The sequence below is a fragment of the Chelonoidis abingdonii genome, chromosome 15 (assembly GCF_003597395.2).
Source record: "Chelonoidis abingdonii isolate Lonesome George chromosome 15, CheloAbing_2.0, whole genome shotgun sequence".
Taxonomy (NCBI): Eukaryota; Metazoa; Chordata; order Testudines; family Testudinidae; genus Chelonoidis; species Chelonoidis abingdonii.
In genome coordinates this window covers 31,835,357-31,848,711 of record NC_133783.1, presented here as the reverse complement: position 1 = coordinate 31,848,711, position 13,355 = coordinate 31,835,357, and the positions used below count along the sequence as shown (strand labels likewise).

General features: G+C 42.4%; 1 protein-coding gene across 1 annotated transcript in view; it reads left to right on the top strand.

Annotated features, from left to right (window-relative positions):
• PANK1 (pantothenate kinase 1) overlaps positions 1-13,355 on the top strand; it is a 42,781-nt gene that overhangs the window by 18,756 nt on the left and 10,670 nt on the right. Inside the window, exons 3-5 of the mRNA XM_075072688.1 lie at positions 8,202-8,455; positions 12,129-12,305; positions 12,931-13,054. Coding sequence (XP_074928789.1) covers positions 8,202-8,455; positions 12,129-12,305; positions 12,931-13,054 — 555 coding nt within the window. The remainder of the gene's footprint in view (positions 1-8,201; positions 8,456-12,128; positions 12,306-12,930; positions 13,055-13,355) is intronic.

Below are 13,355 nucleotides of genomic sequence, written 5' to 3'. Positions count from 1 at the left end.
GCCATGGGGAAATAGCTCAGGGAGTTGTAGCTGTCATGCAGCTGTTACAGGAGGCACTATAGACAGCTGCGATCCACAGGGCCCTGGGGTGGAACCCCAAACTCCTGATCAGACACAGGAGGAGCTGACCCAAACTGTGGGTTCCGCAAGAGGGGAAGATCACTGAGGTGAAAAAATCCGCCAATAAGCGCAGGACCCACCAAGGTAGAGGAGGAACTTTGTCACAATGTGTAATTAAAACAATAAATGATTAAATATTACACTGAAAATAAAACGATTCCCTTACCTCAACATCTTCAGAATGTTAGGAGCTAAAACATCATTTTAAAATCAAACTTTATTTTTGCCCAAGTTTATGGGACCACCGGAGAAGTGGTATAGTATAGCTTCTAGGGCCTAGAAACACTTTTCCTGCATTATTGATCCTTGCCATAATGCGTCTAAGCACTTCCCATTGGTTTCCACAAATCAAGAGGGACAAAGGACTGTTGCATGTGATCAGCAAACCTCATCCAGAATCTCTGCAAAACTGAGTGGCACTCAACTGCAGAAATTACACAATTGTACCTTCTTCCTCAGATACTAGATTCAGTAGACCAGGGAAACTAGAGTTACACTGAAGAAGGTTGCCTGACTGAAAGCAGTCCAGTAGCATCACCATATAGCTCACCATTTGGAGCTGTTCCAATTCTGAGTTGCAAAGGCAGATTCTTAGAGGTGCTAAGTGCCTGCAATTTCAAAGAAAAGTCAGAGGGAACTGTGAGTTCTCATCACCTCTGAAAATGAAACCTTTAGTTGCAGAAACAGGGAGGCGGGTAAAAATCTCCTATGCCACAGTCAGCTGGATTTGCTGTTTAGTCTCCTTCTCTGATGTAGGCCGTTTTTAAACCCTGGTGATTTAGGACAGTGCAGGAGAAAGGAGTGCCTGGGGATCATCCCGTGGTCCTGGGCAAAAATGATTGATAATTCCCCAGGCTATTGCTGCTGTGCTTCTGGCATTTGAGCATTCTTCTTTGGAGTTCTAGGATCCAGCTGGATTCATTCATCTCTTAAGCCTATTTCTGTGATTTCACTTATCAGCCAGAGGGCAATATATAATCCTCTGAGAGGAACATGAACAAGAATGAGTTAGTAATATGGTAGAATTTTGAGCTTGGCCTTTTTCCTTCCTTCCTGAATGATTTTACTGGTTGCATTTACTAGCAGGCAGCACTGCTGTTCGTGGGAGCTAGCTGTGCTGGCAGTTTTTCTTTACGCAGTTTGTCACTCAGTTCTCACCATTTTTCATTGGTCTGTATTAAGTCAACTTCTTCATGAGTAATAGGTCACAGGGTAGCTGGATCCTGTGAGTAGACCAGGCCCAACTCCCTGTTGTCAGTATCTATTAGGCCCAGCTGAACCAATTAAAGGTGGAGAGGGCTGTACCTGGAGCGAAAAAGGCCTGTAAGAGGGTGGGATGAGGAGGAGTGATTATAGCAGACTGTGCCTGGGGAGAAGAACCACAGAGGAGTAGGCCTGTGGTAGCTTCCTGGAACAAGGGGTCAGGTGCCTATGGAGGTCGCTCTGGGGGCTGGTGTTCCAGAAGGGAAACAGAATTGGTTGAGAGCAGAGCTGGATATGAGAAGGGAGCTGGCAAGGACTGGGGTGCTGCAGGTGGCAGGATTACCTGAGACCCCACTGGCAGGATAGGCCATGAAATCCTAGGACAAAGGGAGAGCTGAGGAACTGCGGGTTTGGGAAATTTTTTTGTGTATGGGGGGGTGGTCTGTTACATGCTTATGTTTGGATAAATAAATTTATTTAAAGGAGACTGGGTGTATCAGAGAGTCCTTGTTAAGCTGTGGAGGAGCCCTGCCATGTCACCTGTGATGGAAAGCTGAGGTACTTTGGGCCTGGTAAAAGGGAAAAACTAGGTGGAACTGTGGTGCCCAGTGAAGAAGGAGAAGTCAGAGGCAGGGTGCTGCAGAGTGACCCTTCGCTGCGAAGGGGTGCTTAGGCATCAGGTTCTCTATTTCAGGTTATGTCTGGGATTCTTTGCTTGCTCACCTGCAATATAAATCCTTTGAAAATTCTTTACCTTCTTCTGGAATCTCTGTCTGTCCAAAATGCATGTTTCTTCCACAATAAAATGCTTTGTAATATAACAAGAAATAACTCAGTCACTTGACTTACATTACAGAGAAAGTGTAGATGAGAGACACTTGAGATGTGAGGTGAGAGATGTGCCTCCAGATCTTTGACATTTCTGTAAAAGACTGGCATATTTCCCTACTATATTTATTTAGCTTGTGAATGATAAATCTGACATCAGAACTACTCCCATTGCAGTTAGTGGCAAAATTCTGGATTTCAGTGGGTCTAGTGGGGGACCTTGTTCTCTATTCTATAGAGAATCAATCTAATCAGATAACTCTGGAAGCACTTTAGGCACTACCAGGGTGGGAATGGGGAAGGTCGTTTCTAACCTTTTAAAATTGATTTGTGAACTCTCTTTTTAAACAACCTTAGGCATTTTCAGGCAAATTCAAAATGTATTTTTAGTCACCGCAATGGAAAGTAATAGGGTTAGGGTTGATTTTTGACAGATGGTGGATCCTGTCATGTCCTGAAAGCTGAAATATTTCCATATTAAATTTACACTCAAAGTGTAATGAAAACTTGTCCGTATAAATTATTTCTAGTCATTTTAAGCTGGAATGATATTTATGTGTTCATTAAAATTGTGAACAATTATAAGTCAATACATTCCAGAGGTGCAAATTGTCTTAGTGTACGTCTATTAATTTTATAATATACATCTTACCTACTTTTTAAATAATATGAAACAGTGGAGCAAAAGTACACATAAATGAGAATAGGGAAAATCTGCTTAGTGATTCACTACATATTTGTTATTTCCAAAAGGCTGTTCTTTGTTACTGATGGAATCTTGATCTATACCTTCTATGCAGGGCTTGAAAAATCCACTTGCTCACATACCCAGTAGGAAGATTCCCCAAAGAGTGCCATCAGCTATTGGAAAATGTGAGCTTTTGTTTTAAAAGGCCCGATGATTGCAAAGATAACCTTGATGTGAACAAATTGATGGGTGCCATGCTGACTGCATAAAGGCAGCTCCCCATGTCTCTATTGCTGCCCATAGCTCTCCAAGATACAGAAGAATGGTGTCAGTTTTACCACTGTTATTCAGAATCCTTTGGGTAGCTGTGATACAGACAAAATTCTTGTTAGTTTTACTCTTCTTCTGCTTGAGAAGGCTAGAAGCACCTTGGGGCAGAGGAGTCAACAGTGGAATTTTGGGAAAGGTAAAGTAGTGAAAACTCTTACTGTCACCATCACCCTTAGCAGCCAGGAAGCTCTGGTGAGGAGAACAGAGAATGCTCTTTTCTTCACTCCAGCTTCCAAAGGAGATTGGGGGAGAGAGGATCTTAAAACTTATCAGATACCTGCTATCTGCAGGCTGATATAAAAAATGGATCCTCTCAAGTGAGGAGGGAGGTCCAGGAATAGCACCTTGGTGGGTATCCTAGCTACCTCCCCTTTCTCTCCAGCTTGGATTGGGACTGCCCTTAAATAGTGGAACCCCACCCATCATTCATGTCAGTCTGTTGCTAGTATGGCTTGTTCTTTGACTTGTAAGTGTATGGATAGATTTCCAAACTCCGAATGGGGGTGACTAGGAATGAGGTAAACTAGAAGAGAAGTAGGTTCAAAGAGATTTTTGTGGGGAGGAGGCAGAATATTAAGGAAGGAAGTGGAGAACACCATTCTAGCGGGGTGTGGGGGAGAGGGAGATCTGTTATACAAAAGAAAATGGAAAAATTAGAGTGAGGTCTGGAAGAGAGAGAAGTCATAACAAAAACCAGAACTGTAGCAAGTGGGGCTATTGCAATTGATACAATTGGTTTAAAAATGCACTTGCAAAATATTAAATATTAGAAATAAGTTTACGTATTTCCAAGAAAAGCCCAGAAAGGAACAACTGTAACTTTAAGCTATATTTAGATGGGATTCTAAAATTCAGATTTTATATAGAACACCCAAAAAATTTGTAACTGTTTGAATTGGTTTTGAAAACACAAATACAATTGAATTTGTATGTGTCTTTTTGACTTCATTTTAAAAAAAAGAAGTATACTCATCTCTGCCCTGGCAGGTCCTACTGAGACCATATATTTCCTTGCAAATATTTCAGATTTAGCCACTGATGTTCCTGAACTGGGCTGAGTCATCTTATTCTTTGTTATTGGAGTGTGAGGGCAGGTCTACATTTAAGACAATGCAGCTGCACCTCAGTAGTGCTTAAGTGAAGACAATCCTACGCTGACAGGAGAGCTTCTCCCATTGACATAGCGCGTGGTGGGGTGGGAGGAGAGCTAGGTTGGTAAAACTGTTTCTAAGGGGTATGGATTTTTCACACCCCGTGTGATGTACTTATACCAATATAGCTCTGTAGCGTAGACCTGGCCTCAAACACGTCATTTACTTGCAAAGAATTTTCTACTCTGATCCAGCATGGTCAGACTTTCCTATGGATAATTACTTTACTAATGTCAAGGACTTAAACCTTCCCAAAGATGCAAGAAATGTTCCCCTATACTGGGGGGGAAATCAATCAGTAAAGGCCCCATTCACAGTGTCAGCTGTCACTTCCCTGGTGACAACTGTCTGGTGTCATCTCTTTCTCCCTGGAGTCAAGTCAACTTATACCCCTCTTGGTCTCCCTTTGTTCATTATTACACCTGCCAGAAAGGTCTTGATGAAAGCATTTGAAAAATATACTCTTTGAGCAGGTGTAGTATATTTGGAGGTGGGCATGGAGATGGAGCAGTCTCTGTTCTGCAAACAGTGGCTTTTGTAGAATCTGTTGACTTTTCCAGGACACCACTGTACCCCACTGTCTAACCCTGGAACCTGCCTATCTTTGGAAATTACCTATTTTAGGGAAAGCGTAGAATACGGCATTGCCCCCTCTATGATCACACTAGTTTCCAAGCTTGAGATAAACTTGTCCATAACCTCCTGCTCCTGATGGTTTTTCAGGCCTTCTTAAGAACCTCTCTGTTTTGTGGCCATCATAACTGTTTCCAGAACACTCCAATAAAAATGTAATAGGAGGTCCCAAACAAAGCCATTTGTGCAATGCAGTAACAAAAAACAAGAAATGACTCCCACTTTAAAGAAGTAAAACTCACTGTAAATTTCATAAGCTCCAATCTTTCCCCTCAAGAGTCCTGCTTGTTTGTTCAGCTGTTTCATCCTCCCAACCTAAAATTAAATTTGTGTGTGTGTTGTGAGCTGGGGAGACGCTACAATGGACAGCAGAATCCTTGTTATCAATAACTTCCTGGGGAAGGCAGCTTCAGCCAGAGGGGAGCTGGCTTTGTACATTCACTTTCTCATGTGAAAGAGATGATAGAAGGCTGGAAAATATCAGCGAATGCACTGAAGTTACAGGAGGCCATCCTTATTTAATGTAAAAGCTTTCACATAAATCTTCAACCTTTATCATGCATTGTGTACGAAATTTTGGTTCTTTTTCAGCAAAACTGGGTCTTGGAAGGTTGAAGCCAGGGTGGATCAGAATGTGGCAGGGTAGAATGATGTCACCAGAAAAGAAACAGACCTACTCAATACCATGGTTGAGGTCTAAGGCAACATCTATTTTCTGATGTGGACAAGCTACTTGAGTCACTTCTATGAAGAAGGATAGATTTTGGTTAATGAACAGGCCTGATTCTCTTTCTCATGCTACCACTGGCTTATAGTATGATATTTGGCAAATAAAGCTTTCTGTAATTCAGTTCCCTCACCTGTAGAATGTGAGTGAGTAATACTTACCTCCTAAAGGTGTTCTGAAGCTAAAATAATTAACGATTATAAAGAACTTTAAGCCTGCTAAATTGAGGGGCAAAACTTGTGACAAAATATGTTTTGTAATGAGGTAAAATAATTGTTCTCTAGTAATTTTTTTGCTGGGAATATTTTGTGAGAAAGAGCAAAGGAAGGACTTTTTTCAGATGATTGTGCAGCAACTGACCCAGCACAGACACCTGAAAGCAGGGCAAATTCCCATTTCCCTGTTAACATGGATTGAAACTTTTTCATCCCCTGGATGCAGCAAGCAGATCTGTTAGATCCTCCTCTATTTCCCCTAGATTCCATTTCTCTCTAATGGAGCTCTTGATGGATCCCAAGAGTTGCAGAAATTAGAATTTTTGCTGTCAGAATCATAATTTTGTTCCCAACATTCTTCTTGATATTGATACTTCAGGTTGTTCTTTCATTCTTAGGGCTGTGTTATACTTTTCATTATATGAAATTGACTTATTGGAGAGAGACAGACATTTACAGATGATTGTGGTGCAATGTTGAATGAGATTTTAAGTCCACAAGTTTTTGAAAGTCAGAATAAAGGGTCATATAACTACTAATTAGGGCCCCTTGTTAATACATATTATATCAGATGTTTATTATGCAGTGTGTTCACACAGCACTGAACTATGTGTGATGCGAGTTACAAATAAAATGTATTGGAAAGTAACTATATTTCATTCCACTCCTTCAGTAATAGAGAAAAGTGAATTTTCCTTTGCTATTTGTGCATATTGCATCTGTCTACAGATGCATCTACAGTATGTAGTATTTTGCCTTCCTGCATCAGTGGTGTGTGACTGTGAGGAAAGATCCTTATAATATATGCACGTATTGGGAGAGGGTTATGGTTCCAGTAGGAAACTTTACTCTGAATTTGGGGCAATTAAAAGTTAACCTCGTGGTTGCATTTAGCAAAACAAGAAAATTATTTCCTCCATTATTAATGAGGAATGGTGGGGTTCATCTGAAACTGTCTCAGGATGGAGCACATCTTTCCTGGTTGCTGTTCATTCAACTAGAGAAGTGGCAATCTAGTAACTGGGGATTGTTCCAAATCAGCATGTTTATAAAGCAGCTTTAAGGCTAGTTTTTATAAAACTTCTTTAAAATTTTAGTTTTTCCAGCTCCTTTTAATTCTCCTCGTTCATCATGTAAACAGTGCAACCTAGTGCACCTGAGCAGGGGATAGTTATATTTTTTTTATCTCTGCATCCTTCCCCCTTGTTGTTTATTCCCCTGATATGGACTCAGCCCCTGTGTCATCTTGAAAGAGATACTTCCCACAGAACTGTCCTATTATACAAGCAGGAAGCAACAGTCAGTCTGAGCCTATTAAGTAATAGGTTATGCCAAGCTTGAGTCATGGGTAGCTTCTGATGTTTCATAGGAAAACATTCTGTTTTAGACAAAAATTATTTTATATCTCTTCTTGCCATATTCTTTCATTATCAAGGATTATTTCTGTGCACATGGGATTAGTTTCTTGCATTTAAATCATGGAGATAATGACTTCCAATATGTGTTTTCATGAGACATCCTAAACTGATCCACCTGTATAACCTAAGCAAGAAACAGTTTTTTAAAATCGGTGAATAAAAAGGTGCTGTAGAAGTATAAATCTTTACTAATAATTCTGTATTTTGTGATGTGCCAATAGCACATCTTACACATTTAATTTTTTTCCCGACTTTCTGTTTCATAAAGCCTGGACTGGGGGATGGTGGTATTTTAGCTATGAAGTTACTTAAGTTTAGATTTCAATGAAGTGTTTGATTTGAATGTTTGAATAAATAGATAACTGCATCCTGGGAAATGCTGCTGTCTATGCATGTCAGATACTGTTAAACAGCTGCAGAGTAGGTTTCCCTGCAGAGTTTTCTGATTAATCTGAACTCTGACTTGGTGGCAGCAGTTTGCCATGCAAGTAGTCCAGAAAATCTCTTTAAGGCAAAGGGAACCTGAAGCCTGTACTGCAGTGATATTTTCAGCCTGTGGTCCATGGACCTCTGGGGTTGCAGATTCTCAGATTTCCAAGGAGATCCGCACCTCCATTCAAAAACTTGAAGGGGTCCACAGATGAAAAAAGGTTGAAAACTGTTACTGTACTGTATAGTACTGATTATTTTGTAATATGCCTGTTGTTGGGCAGACAACAATCCATTTTTACTTGACTTCTGGCTTAAATAGAACTTTGGCTATTTCAGTAGTGACACATTATGCAACTCAAACAGTACAAAGTGCTTCATCAGAGCCTTTTGCCCTTCTCTGTGTTGCATATGTTGAACTAACAAATGTTCATTTATTAACTTCTTGGTCTCTTCCAGATTGCTGACCTGCAGCTCCATAAACTGGATGAGCTGGACTGCTTGATCCAGGGCCTGCTGTATGTTGATTCTGTTGGGTATAATGGCCAGCCAGAGTGCTATTATTTTGAAAATCCCACAGATCCGGAACAGTGTCAGAAAAAGCCTTACTGCCTTGATAATCCATATCCAATGTTGCTGGTTAACATAGGCTCAGGGGTCAGCATCCTAGCAGTATATTCCAAGGACAACTATAAAAGAGTTACAGGGACCAGGTAAGGATGCTATATATATGGGGTCAGATTATTGTCAGTTCCCTCATTGTCCCTCCATCGAAGACAGCTTGGAGATACATCAATCCATTGCAGCTGCTGGGGAGCCTTTGCCAGGGACCTAGGGACCACAACTGAATTTTTAAGTTGCCCTCTCCTCATAGAGATGCTTGCATTCTCAAAACCAAAATACTACATTATTTCACTTGCTGTTGACTATTTCAGTACAGCAGCGTGTAATTAATTTTTTAATTATATAGAAAAATTACAAGAATTATACAAAGTATCAGAGTGGTAGCCATGTTCGTCTGTATCCACAAAAACAACGAGGAGTCAGGTGTCACCTTAAAAACTAACAGATTTATACAAGATAGCTAAGCATAAAATACTATAGCAATTCATACATTAGGGAATGAAAATATTCCTGTATGTGATGAATATTGGAAGTAAGATTAATTAAACTAAAAATTTGGTGGTGGTGGTTTTAAATTGTTGAAGCATTTGCTAACATCCTTTTGATTTTTTTCTATTAATAGTATGAAAGAAATATGAAGTTTGGTACAGTAGTTCACAGCTTGTTTAATTCTCTAGCAATGATAATTAGGTATCTCCTTCTTCAGTTTTGGGGGTTTAGGGGGTTCGGCCGGGGCTCGTCCCACTCCGGGGCAGCGGGTAACCAGACGTGTCACTACTTCAGTCAGGTGTGTTGGGGAACTAGCCTGGCTGTGCAGCAAATGGTCAGCAGCTCAGGCCCTGAGGCAGGGGCTGAGCAAACAGTTAAACAACAGGCCCAGGCCTTGGGTCAGGGAGGGGCAATAGAGAGTCTGTGGCTCAGGCCCTCAGGCAAGGGTTGAGCAAACAGTTAAATAACAGGCCCTGGGTCAGGGTGGGGCAGTTGGGTGGCAGTGGGGGCACAGGCCCTCTCCACTTCGTCCCAGCCCGGGGCCCTAGCAGCGGCAGACAGTCCACTGCTGGGTCAGTGGGGATCCTGACTGCAACACACTGACATCGGCTCTAACTCCCCCTCTAGACGTACCTGCGTCGTGACGGTGTCCTCCACGGAATCAAGCACCATAGGCTCCTCTGGGTACCCGATGAGCGGCAGGCTTGGCAGCTCCTCTGGGTAACTTGCCACTGGCCGGCTTAACAGATTCTCCGGGGTCTGGCTGGCTTCAGGCCTCAGCTGGTCTGGCCAATCCTCAAGTCGGTCGCCAACTGCAGGAGTCTCCTCACCGGGAGCTAGGCCACAAGCATCTAGTGAGCTCTGTGGTTGGGCTTTTGTACTTCCTGCCCTGCACCCTGACCTCTGGGGAGTGAGCGCAAGCTCCACTGGCTCCACCCACTTTGGTGTCCAAAGGGGCTCGTCCCTCTCCAGGGCAGCAGGGAACCAGACCGCCTCGTTACAGGGGCATTTGGCAATATTTCTAATTGTATTTGTTGTTTTCTATGACACCGCCTTCATTGTCAGTCCATCATTCATATGAAAGCCTCCCAATATTGCATCTCTTCTCCCACTCTTTTAATGAGTAACCTGTGGCAACACTCTGTTGCCTTCCCCACTCCTCTTTTTGATTGATGTAGGGGATATGTAACTCACTAATGTTCTGTTCTTTGTAAAGCTTGACTGTATATTCAGACCTATGGATAGATTTCTTAAGCACTAAAGGCACACTGAACATTTCACTATTTTTCATTATACATAATATATAGAACATGTTTTTGACTTCAGCCTATATATATAGATGTGTATGTTCTGTTTTGTTTTTTTTTCCTCCCATGAATAATATATTTTCAGTCTGGATGCACAGGAGACCTTGAAAACTCCTTCGACTTTAGCATTCTATAGTTTTGAACTATTTGTCTGTTTCTCAGTATACAGTACAAACAACAAACTGATAGTAAACACCCTTTAAAGCTGTCGGACTTGGATGTCTTGTTACACACCATAGCTCCATTGACTTCAGTAGAGTTGTAAGAGGAGAATCATGCCCATGATCCTGAATGTTATGTGAATAATTTTTAACTAATTCAAAAATCTGAATGATGATAACATGTATATTTCTTATTGCTTAAACATCAAACATGCTGTAGTGGTACTTTGTTGTGAGTATTCAGATCTGAGATTATCTAATTGGTTCTAAATTGACCTAGATCAGCAGCAAGTAACCTTTTGTGGAATGAATTAATAGTTCATTTTCTAGATGGACAGCTGTCCATTCCATAGAAATACTGTCCCACCTTGGACTCATTGTCACTCTTGTTTAAGCAAAGAGGTCAAGGAGTGAACAGGCCAAGCTACTCCGTCATTGCCTTGACTTAGGCATGTTGACAGGAAAGTTTGGAGATGTGTGTGCATTCAGCTCAGTTGATGTAATATATGAGGATTGTCATCTACAGGGCTTTCCTGCTGCACTGAGTCAGGGCCACCCAGAGGATTCAGGGGGCCTGGGGCCTTTGGTGGCGGGGGGCGCCCGTGGCCGAATTGCCGCCGAAGACCCAGCACTTCAGCGGCGGGTCCTGGGGCTGAAGGACACTGACTCCCCCCCCCCCCCCTGCTGCTGCCGAATTGCCTCCGAAGACTCGGCACTGCGGCGGGGGGACTTCTTCCGCCCTGGGACCTACCGCCGTGGGTCTTCGGGTCACTTTGGTGGCGGGTCCCAGAGGGGAAGGACCCCTCTGCTGCCGAATTGCCACGGAAGATGCTCTGGGGGCCCGGGCCCCATGAGAGTGTTTCCAGGGCCTCTGTAGCGAATGAAGGACCCCGCTCCAGGGGCCCCGAAAAACTCTCGTGGGGGCCCGGGGCCAATTACCCCACTTGCCCCCCCCCCCGGGTGGCCCTGCATTGAGCTCACATATAAATTCAACTTTAAAAAATGTTGGTGCTCAGATCTGTTAAGGCTGATTCAACATCCTAAAATGCGTGTGATAAATATGCATTACTTTATTTACATAACCAACAAATGTCCTGATTATCTGAGCTGAAGCCTGGCAAGGCTGCAGCACGGAACAAACTTAAGAAATGTAAGAATTGCCATGACCCTTGCTGGCTTTGGCACCTGTAAGTAACCCTGGCTGCTGCTTGTGGCTTTCCCCAGCTACATCTTGCCCAGGACTGGAGAGCTGCAGTTGGTTTCTAGGATTGTAGCTTGCCCTGGGCTGGGAGAGTATCTCGCTGTTTTCTGTTATCAGCTGAGAGATGCTTTGGCTGGGCTGCTGGTCCCTTGCTAGGTGCCCAGCTCTGGCTGTTCCTTGCCCATTTCTCCCTGGCTTGGGATGCTTTGGTTGTTGATTACCAGTGATTTCCACTCTGGCCCCTATGACCAGGGAGAGATGGCTAGAGCGCTGCCCACAGGTGCTTGAGCTGTAGTTCCAAGTCTATGGCTATCCATGGGTTTGCGCGAGGCACAATATGCTGTAGGCTGCATCCCTGTGATTTGAGTCCTCCCAGCTTGATCTTCATAATTAGAATCCCCTGGTTTCTAATCATGGAGATTCTACTGGGCATGGCCGTAACCACAGATGCAGCCTAGAATGTGTCTCCTCATCATTCCAAATCAGGAGATGTGAACGTCTAGACAGGAGCTATGCAAAAAGCAAGTAAAAGCAGGAGACAGAGAATGTGTGGATGACGCTTCTTAGAGCTTCCTGATGCCTATGAACTCTCTTCTCATTTTAGTCTCGGAGGTGGAACGTTCCTGGGCCTGTGCTGTTTGCTGACTGGCTGTGAGACTTTTGAAGAAGCACTAGAAATGGCAGCTAAAGGAGACAGCACCAATGTCGATAAACTGGTAAAAGATATTTATGGGGGAGACTATGAACGATTTGGCCTTCAAGGATCTGCTGTAGCATCAAGGTACGTATTTAACTGGCTGTTTTCAAAGACCTTAGTAGAAATTTGCTGTGCACACTAAACTGAGTACTCAGTGCCTACCCTATGTCCTCTGTCTGTATATAACAGTCACCTAGCTGTATTATGGTGTTTTTACTTAGGATCTCTCTCCTGTTTTTGTTTTCTAATAAGGTATAAAAATATTCAAAGTTTAGCAAATACAATTTATTTTAATGTAAAATACAGTAATTTTGAAAGAAATACGTTTACCTATGGTAGTTGTATTCACCCATTGTGTTTTTCTTTATTAAGACGTCCTTTCTCACATGTCCATGTTATGTAGGGTTGCCAACTGTGACTGAAGCTATTCCAGGAGATTTTTTTTTCTCCCAACGTGACATAATGTCATTTTCTTAAAATAAGTATAAAAAATCTGCTGGATTGCTTTCAATACTCACTGGAAGATGGATGCTGATTGTGGGAGACTCCAGGCCAGTCCTGGAGGGTTGGCAACCTTAATGTTATGCTCAGAGTCAGCATGAAATCCAAGCAAAACTGTTTATATAGTAAGCTTACTAAAGTGGATTTGTGGAAATTTAACCTTTCTGAATAACTTAGAATAAAAAAGATTGTGATATTTCCAACACAGCTTTGGCCACATGATGAGTAAAGAAAAAAGAGATTCCATAAGTAAAGAGGACCTGGCCAGAGCTACCTTGGTCACTATCACCAACAACATTGGCTCCATTGCTCGCATGTGTGCATTGAATGAGGTAAGTCTGCAAATTCACTGTAAGTTTCATTGAGGCCTCTAACATTAGTGCAGTACAGATAACAAAAACAGCAAGTGCATAATGCTTATACACCTATTCTGTGACTTCTCCGCTAGATAGATGCACACATTTAATTTTGGCTCCTAACTTCTTTGAAGTCTATTATTAACTCCATTATAAGGTACTCTTTGCTATGGGTACGTCTACACTGCACAATTATTTCGAATTAGCTTAAACCGATATTACAAAACAGATCTAATAAAATCGGTTTAGCGCGTCCACAGTGGGATCACGAAATCGA